Source organism: Mercurialis annua, linkage group LG7, assembly GCF_937616625.2.
Source record: "Mercurialis annua linkage group LG7, ddMerAnnu1.2, whole genome shotgun sequence".
In the NCBI taxonomy this organism is placed as follows: domain Eukaryota; kingdom Viridiplantae; phylum Streptophyta; class Magnoliopsida; order Malpighiales; family Euphorbiaceae; genus Mercurialis; species Mercurialis annua.
Genome location: NC_065576.1, coordinates 15,941,151 through 15,966,339, shown reverse-complemented (window position 1 = coordinate 15,966,339; position 25,189 = coordinate 15,941,151). Strand labels below are relative to the sequence as shown.

The window sequence follows — 25,189 nt, the reverse complement described above, 5'->3', positions numbered from 1 at the left end:
AGATTTGATTTGACACTCTTTTTTAATTTAAAAATATTTCAACTAATTTTTCACTTTAACTTGAAAAAATAGGCTTATTTTCACCCCTCGTCCCTAAATTTCTTGTAAATTTGTAAAGCTTCTTGCTCTGTTATCATATCATTTTCGGCCTATAAATTCTCTAAGCTTTGATTTGGCAGTCACAAAAGACCTACCTAACAAATGATTAAAATAGAGAAAATTAAGAAAAATACTCTCTTCTTGAAAGTAATATGATTTCTTACCTTAATAAGGAAAAGGTAGAGAAAATACATTACCCTTTTAATATATATATTTTTTTTATGTTTATAATAAATTACTCTTGAATTTTTTCACCTTTAGATCTAAAAATCTGTATAAGAAACAATGAAAAAATAATTTTCTGCACAAAAAAACGATTTTCTGCAAAAAAAAACAGCATTTAATTATCACTGCATTATCATAAAACTGAAGAGAAAAATAATTTTTTTTATAAATAAACATCTGATTGTCATATGAATATCACTATATTATCATGTCGTTATCATAACATTACCATGTCATTATCATAATATTATCATATAATACTGTAGTATGATAACTAGATGATAATGAAGTATGATAAGGTTATGATAATTGGATGATAACGTACGTGAAAATATAATTATAAAAAGATTATTGATACCATTGATAACCAGATGATTATTAAATAATACACTTATGATAATAGTATGATAATATGATACATATATGGAAAAAATACATAAAAATTATGATAACGAGATGATAATTTCAAGATAATAGTATGATAAGGTTCTTATTGATAATAAAATGATAATAGTATGATAATATGATACCTGTATGAAAAAAAATTACAGAAAAATTAAGATAACGAGATGATAATAATCTGCTACATACGATATTAATAATGACATGATAATAAGATGACAATGCAATATGATACATTGATATTTATATGATAAGGTGAAACTGTGATAATAATATGATAATGTAATACTGTGATAACCATATGATAATATGATCCTGTGATTTTGTCTAATATTATTCAGCAGTATCATCACATTATCATATAATAATCTGCTACATACGATACTGATAATGACATGATAATAAGATGATAACGCAATATGATACATTGATAATTACATGCTAAGGTGAAACTGTGATAATCATATAATAAGGTGATACAGTTATAATCATATGATAATGTGATACTGTGATTTTGTCTTATATTATCCAGCAGTATCATCACATTATCATAATCTGCTACATATGATATTGATAGTGACATGATAATAAGATGTGAATGCAATATGATACACTGATAATTACATGTTAAGGTGAAACTGTGATAATCATATGATAAAGTTATACAGCGATAATCATATGATAATATGATACTGCGATTTTGTCTTATATTATCCAGCAGTATGATCACATTATCATATAATAATATGGTATATACGATACTGGTAATGACATGATAATAAAATGGAAAATGAAAATGAAAATAAATTCTTGACATTTATTTAATTTTCTGATAAACTTGCTTCAAAATTTAGTATTCATAGAAAATAGAAATAAAAGTTGTAATTTCCAGTTAATTTAAAGAAGAACAAAAAAATTTGAATGGAAAGTGGTTTTGCAAGATTGTGGAAGACCTAAAAATAATTGAATGAATAAAAAATAATTGAATGAAAATAAAAAGAATTGAATGGAAAGTGAATGAACAAAAAAAAGTGAATGAAAAATGGTTCTGCATAATATTGTGTAAGACCTGGGCGCGCACGCAGAGAGAGAGAGCGAGAGGGGGAGAGAGCAAGTGGGAGAGAGAGAGCATGTGTGTGTCAGAGTAAAATAATAAATATTCTAACATAAAGAGTAAAATCATAAACAAGTTAAAACAGTGATGTATTTTTACAATTTTTTTCATATTGAGATATAAAGTCCAATTATTTTTTTATTTTAGGTAAATTTCTAAATTTCTCATTAAAATACCCCTAGTTAGATGGGTGTCGATTTTTAGATTTTGTTAGATGAATTTAGGTTTTATTAGGTGATTTTAGGTTTGGTTGTGTGAGGTTGGATCAGTTTAGATTTTTTTAATTACATGTTAACTAGGGATATTTTAGTCATTTTTAGGCAAAAGGACTATTGTGACCGCCAAAACAAGGTTTAGGAGGTTTACAGGCCGAAAATGAAGTTTAAAGACTATGGTGATAGAAGGCTCGAATGTCAGGGACGACATATGAAAATAAGCCAAAAAAATGTTATAACAAAGACCCTCTTTGAATTTCAAATCTCAATTAAGCCCTTAACGTTACAAAATCAGACCATATAAACCCCTTCATGTAACAGCGTTAATCAAACGTTCGTTTCTGCTTACATGAAGCAAATATGTCCTTTATGGTTTAAGATGAGAGCAAATATGTCCCTATAGTTTAGGGCGGAAGCAAATAAGCCCTTTATGAAGTTTTGATCTCAATTAAGCCCCCGGAGTTTCAAAATCAGCACATCTAAACCCCCTTTATCTAACATCGTTAACAGAACGTTCTATGTCATTACTCCATGGCTACGTGAAATTTCCAAATCATTTAATATCTCAAATAAAACAATCCCGTAACTTACTCATTGTTAAATTTTAAAATTATTTTATTTTTAAATAAAATTTTAAAGACTTTTTTTAGCCCTTTTTTCATATTATATATTCTCTTCGACCCTTCTCCTTTCTTCCGTTTATTGTCTACCGTATTTACAACGTCGTTTTACCTATGTTACATCATTTTACAACCATCTTTGTTCGTCGCTTCGAATCTAGTTAGGTTCGAACTAACAAACACATCATACGTATGTCTGTTCAAATCCAGCTGGGTTCAAAACAGACAACAAACAAACGTGTTTTTTTATAAGAAAGAAATATGTGCACCATTCGTCTGAAGCCCCCACATGAAAAAAGTTTGAAAAGATCTCTAAAATTTTATTTAAAAAATAAAATGTTTTTTGAACTTAAAAATGAGTAAGATATGCGGAAAATATTATCAAAGATATTAAATGATATGAACATTCCGCGTAAGTATGATGTAACAACATAAAACGGTTCGTTAACAATATTAGACAAAGGGGTTTGTATGTGCTGATTTTGAAACGTTGAGGGGTTAATTGAAATCGAAAATTCATAAAGGGTTTATTTGTTTCCGCCGTAAACCATAGGGACATATTTGCTCCCGTCTTAAACCATAAGGGCATATTTGCCCCTTTTGGCCACGTGGAATATAACATGGACATTCCACGTAGGCCGAAACTAACGTTTCGTTAATAGTGTTATACAAAAGGGCTTATATGGTCTGATTTTGAAACGTTAGAGGCTTAATTGAGATCTGAAATTCAAAGAGGGGCTGCTTGCTCCATATCCTAAATGATAGGGGCATATTTGCCCTTTTTCCCAATAAAATAAAAATACATGCACCAAAATAGAATTTTTTAAAAGTACGGACACTATTGGTGCAATTTTTCCTATACTTAATGAGTAAATGATCATAATAAGGACAGCTAAATTAAATTCGTAGAATTTATTTGTTGGATGATGTATCTTATAGAAAGCTGTATGTAATATTTTCAGGAGCACTTTTGATATTGACCACCAATATATTAGTCAACAATAAATAAGCCAAATAATAAACATATACAAAAAAATATATTGTATGTAAATAATATCAGTTAACTAAAATTTTATGTTCTTATATTAAAATTTTATGTTTTTGGCAGTTATACTAGTGTACAATTTGTTAGAAGAATAAAAGACGAAGAACTTTTAATTTTTTAATTATTTTTAAATTTTATAATAAATAAAGATTAATAAAATAAAAACCGATAAATTATATTATGAGTCAAGTAAAGCATGTAAAGCAATAATAATATAAAAAAAATGCAAAAAAACTTTGAGAATATAAGTCGAAGGAAAGAAGTTGATGTTGTAAGGAAGAAATGCATTGAAGAGGAAAGGGGCAGTTGTAAGGTTATGTTATTCCAAGGGAAATCAATGAAGGTTTATAGCGATGTTTTTAAAACCGGACCGGAAAGCGAACGGGCTTCGTTGAAAATTCATGGTTCGACCGGTTCAACCGTGTTGGATGGGATTTTTTGATTTTGATAAATATTAACTATTTAAAGTAAAAGTATAATATTAAAAATCTAAAACATGATAAAATATTAAATTAATATATATTTTAAATGTTATTTGTTAAATATAATTATAAACGAACACTTTTTAAAAATATACAATAATTATCTATATGAAAAACATGATTTTTCTTATTTTAATAAATAATAATTATTAAATTAAGATTATATAATGAAAATTTATAAATAAAAAATATAATAATATATTCAAATAAAATTAAGTTTTAAATTTATGAAATGTAATTATAATTGGTAAATAAATAACCATTAATATGTTTTTAAAAAAGAAAAATAATTATTTAGAAAGAATAGTATTTCTTGATGTGATACAGCAAAAAATAAAAGAGAGGTAATTGTTGGTAGGGGTGCGCATCGGTCGGTTTCGTTCGGTTCGGTTCGGTGGGAAAATTTTCGGTTTTTTTGGTTTTCGGTTTGGAAATTTTCCAAACCGAACCGAACTGAATTTTTAGTTTGGAAGTAAAAAAACCGAACCGAACCAAACCGAAATATTTCAGTTCGGTTCGGTTCGATTTGGTTAAAACCGAATTTAATTACTTTTTTTATTTTTTAATTTTTTTATTAAAATTAATTTAAATATTAAATAATTAGAGTCTAATATACTTTCATATATGTTTAAATAACAATTATTAATTCATATATCAACAATAATAAAGATATAAAGACAAAAAACATATAAATATGAGTATATATGTACATTATTTTTAAAAAAGTTATATATTTTATATTAAAGTTCGGTTCATTCGGTTTTTTCGGTTTTTCGGTTTTCAAAACACCCAAATCGAACCGAACACCGAACTTTACCTAAAGTAGGAACCGAACCAAACCGTTTTCACCGAAAAACTGAACCAAACAACATAGTTCGGTTCGGTTTGGTTTGGTTCGGTTCTTGCTCAGCCCTAGTTGTCGGAGTGGCAGTGTCTTGTAATATTAATAAATAGAGTGACTTATTATTATACAAAGGCTTATCCCCTTAAAAAAACCCTCACCTTTTATCCCCAATTCGTTTGCACCCTCACGTTGCAAAACCACCAAATATACCCAAATTACGACCTTTCACTTTCAATTGCACCCTCAAACATTAAATTGATCTCATTTCACTTGAAAAAATAGGTTTATTGTTGTTTTAAATAAAATATTAAATCCTATTTTAGAATATATGTTAAAATTTAAAGTATTGATTTGAACATTTTTCAAGTGAAAAGAGGTCAATTTAATGCTTGAGGGTACAATTGAAAGTGAAAGGTCATAATTTGGGTATATTTGGTGATTTTACAACGTGAGGGTGCAAACGAATTGGGGGTAAAAGGTGGGGGGATTTTAAGGGGATAAGCCTTATACAAAAAGGAAAAAGTTCATGTGAGGTGCAAGAATGGTGGTCCCTGGCACAAATCTACAGATTTTACGAGATATTTTGAAAACCGGATTCTTACGGTTTTAGTAATAAACCGGATTTTACCGTTCAACCCGATTTTAGGCCGGTTTTCTGAATTCGGATTTTTACTGTCCAACCGGACCGGACAGATGATAGGTTCCCGGTTAATCCGGTCCGACCGGCCGGTCCGGTTATAAAAACATTGGTTTATAGGTAGCACATCTGTGGTAACAATGAAGGTTTATAGGTAGTTTTAGAGCAAAAGCTCCATATTTGAAGTTAGTTTCCATTGTTTACAACTCAAAATGTACATACATACTATCATTTTCTCAACTATTTCAACATTATTTACCATTTCAAGGCTTGACCTTATTACTATTAGGGACTGCTTTTGATTTCTTGGCCAGATGGTGAAGCCACAATAACAGTTCCAGAATATATGCTTCAGTTTTATCCTTGTCCGCATGGTGGAGCGTCTCTATCTGATTTATATCCGCTGCTGACGCGCTAGCTTTCCGATTTCCCTCAGCTCTGCATTCATATTTTACTTTGATTCTGTCATCATCTTCCGACGCAACCGCGTTCATATTTAAATATTTAAATGATACTCACCCAGAATTCGCCCATTCTCCAACCCAACCGAAACCATGATGAGCTCTGTTCCATTCCAAGTTAATGACTCGTCAGAGAGCAAACCAATATAAATACAGCTGAGATGTTGAGAGTTTTCTTACTTAGCTGTGTTTGTCGACATCGGAACAAGCCACTGCAGAGTCTTTTCCATCTCATCTTTGATTTCCGTAACGGTGACCTGCAGCATTTCAGCTTTAGTATTCCGTCTCAAAGTGTCAAAGTTCATAATCAAACCATTTATATATACCTCTTCCTTAACATGAAAAGACTGTAATTTGGAACGTAGAGCTGATTTTATACTTGGGGGCAAGTTCTGGTACAGTGAATCCCTCGTATTCGGAGGCATACTACCTGATCGTGCCACCTGTTAGAACGCAACTGCTCTTAATAAAATGCCAGGGATATCAATTTCTTAAGAGCGAGTTCAGATTTAACTAAGAGCAAATCCGGGCAATGCATTACATGCTCACCGACAAGTTTAAACTGCAAGAAAACTCATTAGTGTTTAAAACAGTTCACACTAGTAGAATTTTGTTGTCCTTATGTCTATCAGTAGGAACTTATCCTTGTTTTATTATCAAGACTCGCTCGTACATGTAAAATGATGTATATTGTAATAAGCATCATTAAGTGGAAACTAGAAAATGTAAAACTCGCAACTTTTTGAAGTTTTACCGAGATAATGGCATCAGAAAAGCATAGAATGGGATGTACTAGTCATAGAGATTAGAAAAACTCACTAGAGTATCAATTTGCATGACAACATTTGCATAATGCAAAGAAAGGCCAGCAGGTCCCAATCTCCAGTGATTGTTATTAGCTTTAATTGATTCATCACCACCTGCATTTTACAAGTATAGCATTGAAATCTACAGTCGATGAGAATGGATTGTCAAAATATTATTACGAGTTTATATAATATCAGGGTACTTTAGCTTTATAAAGCTATTTGTGTTATTTACATGGTTTCTTAGTGTGCTTTTCATTTTTCTTTTTCCGGAACTCGCCACAAGAATGGATGCAGTAGATTTTTAAATACCTTTAGAAAAATGAATACCTCCTCCGCTGAAAGTGTTGTGTATCTCCAGGAGTAAGAAGTTGACTATATCGACGAGCTTCTCCATAACCTATGATCGAAATTAATTAATTGCTCAGCTTGTTCAAATAAGGAAGTTGATGTTTGGTAAAGTTAACTTTCTAATGTATCAGAACATCTGCTAAAGTATGAAACTAAGTCTGGTGTTCCATTATGGAAAATATGTACACGAATGAACTTGAAAAAGAAAGATCGTGTTTCCACGTATTAGAAAGATTAAAAAAACACGTAAACACATGATGAAAGTTGGTTAATCCAGACATATTTTTCATTCTTTCAAGGTCCTCAAGTAAACAACATCAACAGGATTTGGATCTACCTCTTCCAAACTTCTGGACCAAAGGGACTTTTTCTTCAGGTTCCGAACTTGACTTTTCTTGCTTTTAAGCTCTGTTCGCAGTGTTGCAATACTGACACCTGCAATGCAGAGAGAAACACAAACCCATGGACAAAAGCAGTAAATATGTCATCTATCTCTACTAAGTGCATTTGAATTTCTATGAAGGCTTCACTTTCTACTCAAGAGATGGTCATACATTACAGCTTATAACGACTTCATACACATTATCAAAACGATACTGGTAGTGTATTTACTTATACATAAGCAGAAATCACAGTATAAAGTGCATTTTTTCCGGTAAGCATAATTAGTTCGAAAATTAGCAGAAAAGTCCGTTTCCAGTCATTTTAAGAGACGAGTAGTCATTTGAATTTCCACAGCTAGAGCATTCTTAAATGTAACAGGAATAGACACTGTTTAATATAAAAGTTGAGCTCAAAAATCTGTACACTAGTTCGATTGAAGAGATTACCTTTTTGAACAGCAGCTGTTTTACCCTCCTCTTGGCGTCTACGCTGAAACTGTTGTTCAATTCTGTCCAACACTTGCAACTCATGGTACAGTTCCTGCATACCAAATTTTCTTCTTCACACTAAAAGTTCAAACATGGACTTTTTCTGCTATTGATGTACTCGTTTATATTTTTGCACTTCAAAAGTAATTACTTATCTGTTGTAGCCAAAATTAAAGGGAAGAAACTCACTGCTGTATGCTTAACAAAAGTCATGAGAAGCTCCATCATAGATACCGGGTCTTCCTTCAGTTTTCTTTGAGTAAGATCTCTGCTGATTCTGGAAACCAAAATATGAACTCACTCCGCAAAAATTCAATAAAGAAATGCTAAATAAAACAAGTATGATGGATATTTATGTTACTTCTCAAAATAACGGTCCAAGTCGTGCCATTGAGGATCTTTACATCCATTTCCAAAACGAACAACTTCTCCTAAGAAAATTTTCAACTCTTCCCTGCGAAAATAACCTTTTAGATAAAAAAAGGGAAACATAGTTTAAAGATGAAGGACGACGCATCATGTACCTCTTGTCAGCTTCAACGATGGTCATGAGCTCATCGACATCTTTTGAAATCAGATTTTGCACTCCTTGGGAGGGAAGCACCGCGTCTCTCAAATGGCGTATATTCCATTTTGAAAGCGAATGCATAAGGGTGGAGCCCTTAACAATTGTGTTTGCTACCTCAAAAGCTAAGATTCCTAGTTCATTGCCTTTAGTTGGGGCAGTGGATGCAAATGCATTACTGGAGTTCAAATTTGTCATGCTACTCCCAAGTGTATCCAACACCTCAATGCTAGCTCTACCGAAACGCGAACTCACCTCCGAAACCTTGGAGATAGATACAACAAATCATCATTTCACTATTGTTTTTCAAATACTAAAAGCCTTGCTTGCTACTAACATCCTATTATGTCAAAAATCACTTATAATTTGGGGAGGGGGAGCGCTCGTGGGAAGAATCGAACCCACGACTTAGCAGTTTGCTGCTTAGCGCTTATATCATTTGAGCTATAAAACTACTAAAGTAAATCAATAAAAGGATTATATACCTTGGTAATAGAGCGGAAAGATCTTGATTTAAGAGAAGGATAGCGAGGAATACCATCATAAAATTCATCCGGTGAAAATGATTCATCCAAAACAATACTATTACTATTACTTGTTGACTCCTTCTCATCAATTCTTTTATTGGCCACAACAGAATTTTTAGAGCACTGTCCTCCCATGCTTTCTTCTGCAATATCCAAACAACTATGCTTGTAAACTAAGCAATTAAAACCAAAATAAACTCATTAGATACAATATGTATATATTAGACTGTTTGATTGTTGTTTCTTTTTGACTAATCAATATTTGGTTATTATTTTTTAATTATTAATACTCAAATTCATTAATGGAAAAGATGTCTGCGGTGGAACTAACGCAGTTTGGACTCCAGAACTGGTCTATTTTCATACCTTCTCCGTTGACTTTTATTTCATTTTTAATGCTTCTAGATGTTCTCTTTTCTCACATACTAATTTACAACTTTCCTTTTTTTTCTTTTAGACAAAATATCTCAAAGCCATCAATTTTCTTGAGATATTTTGCCTTTCTTTTTTACCCTACACATTTTTCTATGGTTTATTTTGATCATTATTCATAATCTGAATTTTATACCAATATGTAGATACCTATTTTTCGGAAAAATGAAAGAAAAGGGACTGAAGCGTCAACTGATGATTTTCAAAAAAATATTATTCAGATGACGAGTTTGTGATCCGCTAATTGGATTCAAGCTGTATAGATTCATGCGCAGTTGCAAATTTGGAGGATTGAAACGTAATTAGTCACAAATAGCTTATAAAAATCCAAAAAGATTGTTATCTAAGTCTAAAAAATTGGACTAATTGCAATATCTTTAAAAGTTTATGGGCCAGTTTGCAAGTTTGACGTACTAAAATTGACCATATCTAAACACTTAGGGTTCCAGAAGCCTTTTTTAACACTTTCAGGTAGGGGTGAGCATAGGTCGATTCGGTTCCAAAATGATCAAAACCGGTCATACCGAAATTAATTGATTTAGACACCGGACCGTTTGTTTTTTCACCACACACCGAAATATTTTTTAACCGAAAATTTCAATCGGTTCGGTTCGGTATCGGTTATTTAAAACGGTTTGGGCCATTTAAAAAGCCCATTTATTTTTTGGGACACATTCAATAAAACCTTAAAAAATTACAATGAAAAAGATAATTCATCCATTCTAAAAAAATTAATTTACATTGAAGAATGAAATATAATGAAAAAGAATAGTTCAAACTTGAATAATGACAAATAACATCACAAATTCATAAGCCTACTTCTTAACTGAAGTAGCAAAAGGTAAAAACTAAGCTGCTAAAGATTACATTCATCTCATTTACTACTGAAGTAGAAAAAATAATAATGAACAGCTAAGTAGCAAAAACTAATGAACTATATAAATTACATTCATCCAAAAATCAAATTATATGTCAAAGTTATCAAAAATATAACTGAACTATGCACACTGTCGGCCTATAGCATTCAAAAATAGCCATTTCCAGTACCCAAGCAGTACAGGAATCTCATGAATGAAGAATCACAGAATTCAGAACAAGAACATTTCCTGAATTGAGCCAATTAAAACTAATTGAAAAACTTGAAAAGAGTAATATTTATATGAAAAAGAAGTATTTACACTTTAAAATCAGAAAAAAATGAAATGTTTTTTTAAAAATAGGGGCTCAGAATAAGGTTTTCACATCTCTATAACGATGTAATCCACATGGTGGCTAAATTAAAGCCTCATCATGCAAATATGTTAAGGCCTTATATACTATCAGATTTTTGAAGTGGTGGAAGCTTCATCATAGCCCAAAACCAAACAGTAAAGCAATTTCAAAGCAATAAAAGATTCATAGGTTATAAGTTATAACCAAAACAGAAAGTTTGTGAAGCAATTTAAAAGCAATAAAAGAATCATAGGTTATAATTTATAACCAAATCAGAAAGCTTTGAAGCAATTTGAAAGTAATAAAAGATTCATAGGTTATAAGTTATAACCAAAACAGAAAGCTTATGAAGCAATTTGAAAGTAAAACCCTTTCAAATAGAAAATTTTAAAATATACAGTAAAGCAAAACAGTAAAGCAATTTGAAGGAAGTTTAAAATTTCACAACCTTGTTAAGTGCTTCCACCAGTTTTCTGTATAGGGGCAGGGACAACCCAGACAACAAGCAGCATCAGGCTTTAGGCAACAGGCATCATTAGGCAACGATAGCAAAATTCGCTTCCACACCAAGTTGCCACAAAAGCAAAAATCAGCAAGAGTCCAACTTTTTAGTTCGGCAACCCTGCATTAGGAACCAACAACATAAGAACATAAACTATTAGATAGTTCTAAATATAAAAGGAATTACAGATCAGATAATAAATAGAAGTTAGTTTAAGGACATAACCTTGCTCAAAGGGTTCCAATTCATCGAGGCACTCTTCAATCACCAAAGGGCAGGCTTCTGCTTTAAGCCAATTCTGAGTGCACACCAATGCTTCCACCAATCTTGGAGTTAAAGAACTCCTAAAGCAATCTAGTACTCTGCTAAAAGTACTAAATGCTGATTCAGATGCAACAGTAGAGATAGGAACATCAAGAATATATCGAGCCATCCTCAAAAGGATTGGAAATCTCCGTGAGTTTAGCTTCCACCACTTCAAAATATTGAAATCGTCATCATTCTCAACCGTAGCCTCACTTAGGTACAATTCCAGCTCATATTTCCTACTACCAGAATCACTACCCTTGTTCTGCTCATCAAATTTGGCCTTCATAAGGGACATATGCCTTTTTGCAGGTGGTGGCAGGATTGGTGTTTGAGCAGAAACAGCCTCTGAAGACTGACTAGATCTGCTTGAAAAGGTTTCAAGGTACCATTGAAGAGACTACTCCGACCTTTCCTAAAGTGCGATAAGGAGAAGCCCTTCCAAGTCCGTAAGTCATTCTTGACAAGCGGATCATTGATATTGACATCTAAATTCTGATTCATTGCGATGAGTTATCTCCAGTAGATGCTTCATGAGAGTCGTCTGCCATTATGGAACTCCAATATCCTGAATTTGCATTGTCTGAAGGAGGGGATAAATGTTATAAGTCAGCAGCCAGTTGAGCACACAAATGGAAAATTAATTCCTTTGGCCAACACCTACAAAGGACATTACCCAGAAAAATTAATGGTTAATTAGTGGTAATGACCACTAACTTCATATTTTAATTCTATGTGTTTTTCTTCAGTTACTTATCTTTAATGTTGTCAGTTTCATCTTTTAGTATTCTATTTGCTGTGTATTTAAGGAAATATTATTAAAAGGAAAGACAAGAAACATTTTATCCTAGAGAAAATTAGGAAAAATACTCTCTTTTTAAAAATAATATGATTTTCTACCTCAACAAGGAAAAGATAGAAAAAATACCTCACTATTTTAATATATTTACTTTTTTACTCTAACACCTATTTATATTATAATTATACCTATTCATTATTATTATTTTACTCTAACTATATTATTAGGGATTTGTAAGTGACAACTGTCATTTTTTTTCCTTTTTTCTCTCTTTTTCTCTTTCTCTCTTTCCTCTCCATTGGCTTTCTTCTTCTCTGTTCTTTTTTTCCGCCATTTTTTTCTTCATTTTCTTCTTCTTCTTCTTTATCTTTATTTCTTCTTTATCTTTATTTCTTCTTCATTTTTATTCTCTTCTTCTTCATCGTTAATTCATCGCTCCGTCGTTGTTCCGCCATCATCCCGCCGTCGCTCCGCCGTTTTTCATATTTGATTTTAGCGATTTTTCTCAACTCGTGGTGATTAATACGATTTCTTTTAACTTTCAGATCTACATAAATTACTCTTGAATTTTTCCAATTCTAAATCTAAAAATCTGTATTAAAAACGATTTTCTGCACAAAAAAACGATTTTTGCAAAAAAAACAGCTTCTGATTATCATATGAGTATCATTACTGCATTATCATGTAAGTATCATAACACTGCAGAGAAAATTGATTTTTTACTAAAAAAACAGTGTCTGATTATCATATGAATAACACTGTATTAATATATCGTTATCATAACATTATATGATTATGATAAGGTTATGATAATAGAAATGTACGATAATGATAATAGTACAATAATGTTTTTATGATAATATAATGATAAGCTTATATAGTATGATAATATGATACTTACATGGAATTTTTTTTACAGAAATAGTGTCATATGATAATGTTTTATCATATGATAACGAGATGATAATATTTATGGTACATATATGATAATATCTATGATAATGTATGATAAAATAGTTTCTGATTATCATGTCGTTATCATAACACTGGAGTATGATAATTAGATGATAATGAATTATGGTAAGCTTATGATAACTGGATGATAACGTACGTGAAAATAGAATTACAAAAAGATTCATGACACCGGTATGATAACCAGATGATAATAAAATAATAAAGTTATGATAATAGTATGATAATATGATACCTATATGTAAACAAATCACATAAAAATTATGACAATGAGATGATAATGTAAAGATAATAGTATGATAATATGATATCTGTATGAAAAAAATAATTACAAAAAAATTATGATAACGAGATGATAATGTGAAGATAACAGTATGATAACAGTATGATAATATTATACATGTATGAAAAAAACAATTACAAAAAAATTATGATTATAAGATGATAAGGTGACGATAATAGTATGATAACATGACCTTATTATACTTCATTGTAATACTATTTTCTTCACATTATCATCTCGTTATCATATTTTTTATGTAATTTTTTTCTTATAGGTATCATATTATCATACTGTTATCATAATTTTATTATTATGTCGTTGTCATAACATTATCATTTAGGTACAATAATACATTATCATCCCGGTATCATATGATTATATTATGATTACGAGATGATAATACAGTGATAACAACATGATAATCAATTTTTTTTGTAGAAAATCTTTCTTTATGCAGTGTTATGATAACATTATGATATACAGTGATACTCATATGATAATCTGAGATTTTTTTTTTATAAAAAATCATTTTTTATGCAGTGTTATGATAATCATATGATAATCAGATGCTGTTTTTTTGCAGAAAATCGTTTTTTGTGCAGAAAATCGTTTTTTTCATCATAATATTGTTTTTTCATGCAGATTTTTAGATCTAAAATTGAAAAAAAAATCAAGAGTAATTTATTTATATCTGAATGTTAAAAAATTGCAATAATCGCCATGAATTAAAGAAAAGTTCGCTAAAATAAAAAAAATGAAAGAACAGTGGAGCGACGGTGGAGCGATGAAGAAAGGGCGGCGGAGCGATGAAGGAACGATAGAGAAGAAAGAAAAAAATGGAGAAGAAAAGAAGAAATAAAAAAGAAGAAAAAATTGACGAAGAACAGAAGAAAAAGAAGAAGAAGAAGAAGAAGAAGAAGAAGAAGAGAGAGGAGAGAGGAGAGAGGAGAGAGGAGAGAGAAAAAAAAAGAAAGAAATATAAAAATATGACAGTTGTCATATGGTTAGAGTAAAAATATATATTTAGAGTAAAAAATCAATAAAAAGTAGGTATAATCATAATATAAACATGCTTTAGAGTAAAAAAATAAAAGTATTAGAATGATGAGGTATTTTCTCTATCTTTTCCTTATTGAGGTAGGAAATCAAATTACTTTAGAAAATAGAGTATTATCCTAATCTTCTCTTTATCCTAAGCTTGGCTTTGAGATTGTTTGCTCTCTCACTAATTGGGCTTTCACTTTTCTTTATCTATCTGTTTATTAAAAGAGCAAATTACTATGAAGCTCCTCATATTTGACATAATTCACACTTCAGTCCTTCCTGTTTTAAAACTAAACTATGTGGCCTCTCACTTTTGCTTCTGTCAACATTTTAGTCCCTCCATCCATTTTTAGTGTTAGTCAACGAAGTCAATGGACTTATGGGTAAATTAATTATCAAACCTGAGGGACTAAATCGTTGACAAAAAAAAAATGAGGGGTGAAATTGTTGAGAAAAACAAAAGTGGGAGAACATATAGTTTCGTTGACTTCGTTAACTAACATCCAAAATGGATGGAAGGACTAAATCGTTGACAAAACCAAAAGTGAAGGGCTATATAGTTAATTTTTAAAGAAGAGGGACTAAACTGTAAATTAAGTTAAATGTAAGGGGATGTCATAGTAATTTTCTCAAAAAAACAAAGGGAAGAACCCATAAGTGAAGATCCTTCCCTTGGTCCCATTACATGTTCGAGATCCCAGGCTTCTACTACAGATTTTGCAAAGGTAGCAGGCCATGAAGTTGAGCCTATGCACAAGTAAAATAGTGTCTTATCACGCAATGTAAGCAGACGGATAAAGAAATATTAAAATGCTAAATGAAGTATGCAGATGCATATATATTTCTTTTGAATATGGGCAAAATCACATCAAGTGATTATTATGTAAAAGAAATACCTCCAAATCTGCTACAAAGTAACTTCTACTTGAGAAAAATAATATTAATTATGAGTAACACAACAGCTCTGCATAAAGTAAGCTCAAATAGAACTTGCACACTAGAAAAATAGTTATATACAACACCCTCGCTGAATCCTTTGATACAGATCAATTTACCACAATGATCAGCAATCTCGTCTAGGATGCAAGGACTCGCTTCTTTACTAGTTATACATTCAGTGGCAACTCTTCATCAGGTAAAATCAAAGTTATGAGAGAATACTTGACTCTCAGAGAGATTTTGCCCTTGTCAACATTAAGCTTTGCTCCAGACACAACCCAGTATCCAGGCGAGTCTTGCGGTCCTCTTGTCATCTCCGTAGTATCGACAAACCTCAACATTTTAGAGGCCTGGGCAGCCACAGGAGGGCCCCCGGGGTATATGGCTGAATTTATGTTCACATCATTTTCTTTTGGAGGTGGTTTTTGAGCAGTGGAGAAGCGAGTGCTGATAATTGATGAGATTATTCCAGATTTCTGGGCCATGGCAGGAGAACCATCCCACTCGCTCTTTCTGAGAACTGCTTCACCGACAACTTTGGAGAAATGGAGCCGTAAAAACAAAACCTTTTTTAGTCCAGAATCTCCAACTTCAAAATTGGCCCCTGTGACAAGTGCAAGGTCTTCTTCACTTTCAACAGGGGCTGTGCAGATATGCGAGAAACTCTTCCACTGAACCTTCTCATAGTATTTGCGTTCAGAGGAAGGATTAGAGACATTGTCAATGTGTTCGGCCTCAAGCTGGAAGATCTTCGGCATTGAGGAGAGATGCTGCAAGTGAATTGCTAAGCAATTACTCCTTTTCCCTTCCAAATACAGTCTAAGACCAGTAGTTGGCTTCATCCCTACATCAACCTGTCACGAAATTGAAATAGAATAGACGTCAATATAGCTTATGCATGCATCCTATCCCAGATATTTATACATATATAAAAGCAGAACAAACAGAAACTAACACTTTAGAGAATTTACTACGATATCGAATATGCAATGAGACGGTATTTTAAGTGCAATATTGATAATCTGAATATGTTTTTGGATATTCACCCACTAAAAAATAAACTCTTAAAAATTTATAACCCACATAAACCAAATATAAACACCCTTAATATAAACCATGCCCAAGTAACAAAAACACTATAACAGCCGATGGATCTTTAGCTACTATTGCAGGGTTTGAAAATATACTTATCACACTTACCCTTGTTCTTAATATTGTCCTCTATGTACCAATAACCTTATTTCTGTCAAAAAAACCTTACCCATGATCTACAATGTTATGTTGTTTTCTCTCCTTGTTCTGTTATTCAAGATCAGGACTTGGAGTGGAGGATTAGACTTTCGAACAAAATCAATGTCATATAATAGCTTGAATCATTTCAACACAGTAGGAGCAATTCATATTTTTCTTTTTTTTTAGTTTCTCAAATAAAAATATGTTTAGGTCTTCCATCTTTTTGAGTTTTAAAAGTCATGTTTCTTGTGATATTTATGGACTGACAAAACATAGTCGTATTTATTTTCCTATTATTAGTATTAAAAGTTCTTACCCTTTCACTTAATCCATAGTGACATATGGGGTCCTTCTACTATACCTGATGTTTCAGAGGCTCACTGGTTTGTTTGTAACTTGTACCACCTATATGACTCTTCGTAAACAAAAATTCTGATGTTAGCACTGTGATTCCTATATTCCACACGATGATTCAAACCAATTTGGAGTTAAAATAAAATACTTTAGAATGGACAATGCTAGAGATTACTTTAACAAAATTTTGTCACCTTACTTTATCTCACAAGGCATTGTCCATCACTCATCTTGTGTTAATACACTCCAATAATATTACCACTTCACATTTTCAAGGGAAGGTTCCTAATCCTACTAGGGAGAGGCTATCATTAGTGCCATATACATGATAAATAGGCTTCCATCACCTATGTTACACAACAGAAGCCCCATAGACATCCTCAACAGTTTCTAGCCCCACTTCAGAACCTCCAATGGACTCAAACCTAGGGTGTTTGGATGCACTGCATTTGTTCATGTTCATAACATACACAGAGACAAGCTAGATCCTCGAGCCATCAAATGTGTGTTCCTAGGTTACTTATTTACTCAAAACGGGCACAAGTGTTGCAGCCCTTTGTCCAAAAAAATGAACATACCTGCAGATGTTACCTATGCTGAAAATACTCCTTTCTTTTCCAAGTCCCATCTTGGAGAGGGGATTTCAGTGATGGAAGATAGTACTTGTGAATCTTTCAAATCACTCGAGTCACTACACCCCGACAAAAGTAGCATAAATTGACTAACTATAATAACTTTGCAAACGGGAGCAAGTAATCCAGAAAAAATCTTTATTGTTATGGTCATTTTGATGACCACATATTTATGACTTCAAATTTATGGTCATTGTGAATATTCAAAAAGATATCGCACTTTGATTGCATTAAGCCTAGAGATTCAGATCTATACTAATAAGGTGTGCTAGCAGCGACAATGGTAAACCGCATGCTTAAGTTCAAGTTCAGGAAACAGTTAATTGTGAACTTTGTTTCATGAAATAAGCTTTATCCATTGTTGATCACAAAAGGGAGTCATGATTGGGCTGACAACATAAATTTGCAACTGGTTTACAAGAACTAGAACTCCCAGGGTGACATGACAGCAAAGAAATCGGCTTTGCTTTACTGGAGGGAGAAAGAAAGAAGGAAGGAAGAACACAGTAATAATTGGAATGTAAATCGAACTTGGCAAACAAAGAAAGAAAGCAATAACCCCCTCCAAAAAAGGCTATTTAAATGTAACTCGGCTATACGAATAAAGCATTATGTTTATTAAGAACTCAACGGACCCCCCTTCTCCGTCTGATTCGAGGTCGAGAGGGTCCGTTCAGAGAATGAAAAATCTACAAAAAGGTATTACCGGTGACGTATTAACATAGAGCTTAGGACCCATGAAGCTGAACTGCAATGATGCATTACTTTGTTGCATCCTATCTGGACCAAGGGCAAGCTCACCAAACACAGGCGCCCACTGCTTTGGAAGCTGAAATTCTAGAAATTGATGTAATTCTTCAATTAGAGGCTTATCTGCACAACGGACACATCGAATTTAGTAATAATGGACGTGTTTTACCCAGAAGAGTGTAAATATGACAGCATAAAAGCCACAAATATTTATTCTAACAACTTGCTCCGGAAACAACACCAAACAAATTTTCCATCAGATGAAAAATATTGTTAAGGCCTTAGATCGAACTATGGATTGAATTAAAACTGGGTAATTTGAAGTTCAATTTTGTTTGGATTGCCTATCTTTCTCTTCCCATTCTCGTTTTCTTTCTATTTTCAAGTCTGCAGCTGTTCTCCTCAATCACGCTGACCAAGTGCGAAAGCTTTCCTGCTCACAGATTCTAAGGATTTGGAAAAGGCTGGCAAAAAGCTTATATTGTTCAGTATGAACCACTTTTATGGATTTGGCAGAAATGCTATCTTTTTAAAGGTCAATAGTTCTTTAAACAGGAATTTCATATACTCTGATAGGGTTTTCTAATCCTAGTGCATTTTAAGAGATATCTTCAGTTAATATCTAGTACAGTTACACTGTTACACTGTGCTACCTTCTTACTTTTTTACCAGTTTTGGAATTAATTATAAGAGTCACAAATTCTATCAGCGTGTTACTCTAAATCTTGACAAGAATAGCAATGGAATGAAGTAGAAGACAATAATGCAACGTAACATAGCAGTATGATGCATGCCATCTACCTCAGTGGTAGGGGTGTGCACAGTCAGGTTTAATTCGCTTCGGGTTCAATAAAATCTAAAATCAAATCGCACTAGATATTTATATTAAATATTGGTCTGATAAATCAAAATTTACAATAAATTAGTTTGGTTTGATTTTTGTTTAGTTAATAAAATTTAGGCTAAAAGTACATATGACAACTAAATTATACGTATTGATTTACATAACTAGCTTACATATATTACTATGTACACACACACATATATCTAAAACAATTTTGAAGTTCAATTTTTCAGTTGTTTTAACCAACTCTAGAAATCAAACCAAAACCAGAAATCAAATTTTCTACTCATTCAAATCCAAACTAATTCTTTTGACCATTTTAAACGAACATAATAAACTCTGGTTTGATTTAGTTCAGATAAATGATTTATTAGTGTTCCTTTATAATTTCTTATTATAAATTGGTCTTGGCAGTCAGATATTGTTGAGCATTTTTCTACAGCGCATTTACTAGAAATGCAGCCAACCAGTACTATCACAATTTTCAATTACACTGTATTATATCAATGCAACATAATACATCCTTCAAAATTGCACAAATAAAAAAGGACTCCCACTTACATCGGATGTAGAGATTAATAGCATGAGTCAAAAACCCACTTCCATTAATTCCACTCAATAGGGATGTGATTGGAATGAACGACATCGAGATAACATCAGGTTCAAACTGAGCAGTGTGACACCAGTCACTGTGGTTCAGGTTCTTTTTCAACCCACCTTTCCTCTTGTGTATGAATCTAAGGTCCTGCAACAGTGTAATAGAAATAAGATCTTCAAACTAAAATGACATTCGATAATTAACCTACCAATGCAAGAGAGTTATGCAGCAAAACGTTAAATGTAAACCATGTGATTAACAAAATTGTCGGGCAGCAATTAGATTAGAAAGTTAACCTCTGTTTCACAATATGAGCTGGAAGGATATTGGTCAACAAATGCGAGTCCCTGCTCCTTGACAAACTGGACCAAAAGCAAACAGAATTTAAGAATAACTTGAATTTTCATGTTGCTACAACTATAGAATATAAACTGTTGAATAAAGGAAACTATCAAGGAACAACTTGAAATTCATTCACATCAATTCAAGAAGAGAAGTTCGAAGAGGTATTTCTTCATACCTTTTCCCTCTCATTGATATTCTGTCCAGTTCCATGTACGAACATCTTATCTGCCATATCTTTTAATTTTTTCTGCACATCAATAGATTCAAGTAGTGATGAATGCTGTTGCTTCACATATATTACATCCTTTCCTCCCATTTTCACACCAACAACCACATGAGTACCATACTTTTCAATAAAGCTGGAAGTAAACAAAAAAATGAAGTCAGAATAATTTACTGAAGAAAACACCTAAATTGGATAAAATCACAAATGCAAACACCACCATCAATGTAGTACTAAGAATAGACTGGCATCTACAACATAGCAAGTAAATAAACAGGGCAATCATTAAAGAAATGTAGTAGACCCAAATAAATAGTATAACAGGAACTAAAAGATAGTCCTTCACACGTTCAGAGTTTAAAAAAAAAAAGCTTCTTGGAAATAACCTGGGATTGAATATTTACCCCCAGTATGTTCAAGTTTTGGAGAGAATGTGGCTTGCTTAGTTAGATATCATTGAGAGGTTTAAAATCTAGGTGGCTGGACAGCAATTGTTGCATGACACTTACCTAAGTCACCTGACAGTCAAAAACAGTTCGACTTTGTTAAGTAATTTAGTTTCTTTTTTTAAAAAACCGCTTCTGCCAGTTAAGTTTGGGAAAAGGATATCCAGCATACTTTGCCAGCTGCTGTCCGCAAAATGATTCTACGTTGCAGAAAACCTAGGGGGTTTTTTTTGTTTTCACAATTTAATTTACTTGGTTTTAAAACCAAAATTGCATAATTATTAGTCCCACTACACGAAAATTGAAAATGAAATCAAACTGAACAGTTCAGGTGGAACAAGTCAAAATTTCACCAAATTCATTTAAGGCCCTAACTAAGGTGACTAATGGTGTAACCCAGTTTGGAGGCTGTAATATCATTGATGAAGTAGAGAAATGAGCATGTCCCTCAGCATGGAATTGCTTTCTAATTTTAATTTTTTTTCATATAGAGTAACTAGTAACTACTATAATTACAGCATATATCTAAATGTTAATTAGATAAGAAGAATGAAGGCTGTGGAGTTAGTATGACACTGAGTCATGTAGTAATGCATAGAACTGTTCCCAGTAAGCAACAATAGTATATAGTTTCAAGCTTTAGCTTGCCAAAATAATGGCATTAATAGTAGATTATGAGCTAAGCGAGTACGTGAGAAGTAACAGCCTTTAAACCAAGCCAATGGAACACATAATTTATGTATAAAAAATTTCTATTGATGCAGTCAATGATTTACAAAGAAAAGAGCCATTCAATCCTATTCATTACTTGCATGACAGATATGAAACCAATTATTCCTTCTCTTACATCTAGAATTCCTTGGTCTGCATTAAATTTCATTATAAATAGAATATTTTCTTATCCAAAATAGCTCAACATTTGGGTTGAAGTGGGTGAAAAGTTCAATAGCATTGGCCTTTTAAATGTTTTTGCTATAAATACGCCACCTAAAGCAGTCAGGAGGATAACAGCTTACAAATCATTGTAAGGTCTGTTGGGGTGTCATAAGAATAGATTTATAATTCGAATATTTTTTTTCAACAAAAGTAAGAAACTCCAACGGCTTCAACACGGAGCAAGAAAAATGTAAAACCAAATGACTACAATGCGGGCAAGCTCCATAAGAAGAATTAGAATGCTAAGCATAGAAAAAAAATGTTAGAGAATGTTACCTTGCCAATGCAGTAGGATCCCATATTGAAGGAACGGCTTGTTTAATATGATCACAGAGCACTGCCTGGGATTTCTGTAAAGCAATATTGTAAAGTGTGATAAAAACGCCGTCAAAAGCAAGTGCTTTCGTATTGACAGCATCTTTCTGCCAACTTCCAGTAAATTCAAAGGCATTATTAAAATGGCCCGAAGGAATTTTTCCATCAAGCGAGAGTTCCTGGTTAAACTGCTCTGACATCTACAACCAACGACAATACATCAGCATTTGAATACTAACTCTAAATAAACACAAAATAATTTTACCAACAGTACGGACACAGGACACTTGGACACGGACATAGCTAAACAGCATTATTTTAAGGTTTCCTATGATAAAAATTGAAGTTTCAAGTCCGAAACAGCAAGTATGCGACACGTTTTCCGAAACGGAAAACGTGAAATGTCCGTGCTACCTACTAGGATGCCTAAAATAACCAAAATGAAATTTGCAGATAAACCCTTATCATTCTCTGTATAGCAGCTAGCTAAAATTTGATAAACAACTATTAAAGAAAGCCAACTTCAGCAAATTTTAAACTCAACTAAAATAATTTCTTTTTTTTTTCAACTACAAAAGTAAAAATAGAAGAAAAAGAATACCTGTTGGAAAGAAATAAGATCAGAAGTAAACCTGATGCGGTCTCCTTTATCACATTTAACAGATTTAGGAACATTTGGGACGGAGAAGCCGCCTGGAATTGCCATATCCCTCACCTGATGGTCGTCGACAGTGATCAATCTGCAAGATTTTTTACAGTTTTTGAGCCTTAAATCATCTGTTATATCATACCCAAACCCTATCGCCTCTATTGCACCCTCCGCTGCTTTCCTTGCATTAGCAGACATCTTCTAATCTGCTTTTTTTTCTTATCAAAAAGCTTCTGGTTTTGAAAATTTCTGGTGTTGTTGGTGTTTATTAGTGAGGCGCTGGTGGCTGTCAACTCCATTATTTTAATTTTATTCAATGATTTTAATGGTCAAACCTTTGATATTTACAAACTTTTGAGTGTTCAAAATTAGAATTGGTTATGGTAAAGTTAACGCTTCATTCTAAAACAGCTCAATTAATGGTTTTTCATTTTCATTTTTCTAACCCGGCAGCGCCACCCACCTCCAAATTTCAGGGGTTAATCAAAAAGAAAAATAGATATTTTCTTTTGACAAAATCATCTTAAAAAACACCAACTTTTTATCCTTTTTGAATTTTAGGATTTTTTTTGTATAAAATACTATTTTTTTACAACATTTATTTTTGAAAAAATTAAAATTAATACTCCAATTTTTAAAATAATTATAGATTTTATCTCCTCTTACAAAGATATTGAAAATACTCTACATTTTATGGACATTTATATATTTACTCACACAGACAGTTTTTTTTTAAGTGGTAATTTTTTGAAATACATGTTTCGGCAATTTATTGTCACGACCCAATCTCATGGGCCGAGACAGGCGCTAGGGAATGGGAGAGTTAGCTCCGAAACCCGTAGCAAGCCTCAAAACGTAAAATAATTTTTTCGCGAATCATAAACGTCATGCATGACAGACGTAAACACGTGTCATACTAAAACATATGACAGGCATGCAAATCCTCTGGCAGTCACAAATATTAAGTAATGCAGCAAGCGTAAAGCATTAATAACTTTAAAACATTTAGGTTATATATATATAGAAAACCGTTTGATACAAAACATCTATCTACTGCAGCTCTAAGAGTAAAGTACTGTTTCTTACATACTTTCAAAAATACAGATTTCTGAAAGTATGATAGAAGTCTGTTGCTTCAAAAGCGTAAACACTGAAAATACACCATAAACACTGAAAATACACCATAAACACTGTAAATGCACCATATATATACTAAAAATGACAGAATTACAAAAAAAACATAGATATCCCAAAAAACACCGAAAATACATTATAAATACACCAAAAATACACTAAAACGTAAATATATAACAAAATTACTACAAATGCACCATAAATCAATTTGTTCTTTACAAAATCAGTAGTAATAAACAAATCTGTGAATAAGAGAAAGACAAAATAAATAATTATATGAATAATAGAACAATTTTATAAATAAAAAATTATACATCTACAATAATTTATTTACAAAAAGTTTAAATCATTACAAAAAACCTAAAAAATTACACAAATCTAAAAACGAGTCGAGAAATCCATAGTGCGAACAGAAGAGACGAACGGACTAGCGCAAACGGAAAAGACGAACGGAAAAACGACTAGAAACGAAGAGAAATTCATCGGAAGTAGACGAACGGAAGCGCGAACGAAAAAGCGAACGGAAAAGATGAACGGATAAGTAATCGGAAGGGACAGACTGAAAGTCAAATGAAAAAAAAAAAGAACTTTGAGAAAGAAGAGAGAGAAAAAAAATGGCTATGTAAAAATTTAACCTAAAATTAGATAAGGCTTCTATATATAGCAGGTACTTTTGTAAATAAGTTAGAAAAATAGGTAGCGTAGGAAATAAGGGAAAGATAGGCCAAAATATTGTAAATACTTTGCCAAAAACAGGTATTTGAAAAATAATCCCTTTTTTTTTAATATTTATACCTCAGCGGTTTATGTTTATACTCCCAGCTTTTAAATGTTTATTTTTTTACTCCCTGAACAATTATATTTCATTCTCTCTTTCTTTCATTCTCTCTCCTGTTTTCTCTTCGTCTTTGTTGATTCATCTGATATTATTCTTCGTTTTTTATTCTGTGATTTCTGTTTTTATTGATTCAGCAGT

At 32.3% G+C, this 25,189-nt stretch overlaps 3 protein-coding genes across 3 annotated transcripts; all 3 read right to left on the bottom strand.

Moving 5' to 3' along the window:
• Positions 1-5,813: 5,813 nt before the first annotated feature.
• On the bottom strand, positions 5,814-9,556 carry LOC126657585 (protein PSK SIMULATOR 1). Its single transcript, XM_050352294.2, has 12 exons — positions 9,224-9,556; positions 8,698-9,002; positions 8,535-8,627; positions 8,363-8,450; positions 8,132-8,225; positions 7,639-7,736; positions 7,263-7,350; positions 6,964-7,064; positions 6,471-6,587; positions 6,325-6,401; positions 6,203-6,247; positions 5,814-6,121 (listed from the first exon to the last, which is right to left on the bottom strand). The coding sequence occupies exons 1-12, from the start codon at positions 9,398-9,400 to the stop codon at positions 5,947-5,949; spliced, it is 1,458 nt and encodes a 485-aa protein (XP_050208251.1). The 5' UTR covers positions 9,401-9,556; the 3' UTR covers positions 5,814-5,946.
• Positions 9,557-11,363: 1,807 nt separating this feature from the next.
• On the bottom strand, positions 11,364-12,561 carry LOC126657596 (zinc finger BED domain-containing protein RICESLEEPER 4-like). Its single transcript, XM_050352305.2, has 2 exons — positions 11,637-12,561; positions 11,364-11,531 (listed from the first exon to the last, which is right to left on the bottom strand). Exons 1-2 carry the CDS (start codon positions 12,013-12,015, stop codon positions 11,518-11,520), a joined length of 393 nt encoding a protein of 130 aa, XP_050208262.1. The 5' UTR covers positions 12,016-12,561; the 3' UTR covers positions 11,364-11,517.
• Positions 12,562-15,669: 3,108 nt separating this feature from the next.
• On the bottom strand, positions 15,670-23,482 carry LOC126655887 (MACPF domain-containing protein At4g24290-like). Its single transcript, XM_050350233.2, has 7 exons — positions 23,032-23,482; positions 22,392-22,630; positions 20,686-20,869; positions 20,462-20,527; positions 20,129-20,312; positions 18,680-18,846; positions 15,670-16,608 (listed from the first exon to the last, which is right to left on the bottom strand). Exons 1-7 carry the CDS (start codon positions 23,275-23,277, stop codon positions 15,922-15,924), a joined length of 1,773 nt encoding a protein of 590 aa, XP_050206190.1. The 5' UTR covers positions 23,278-23,482; the 3' UTR covers positions 15,670-15,921.
• Positions 23,483-25,189: the final 1,707 nt, after the last annotated feature.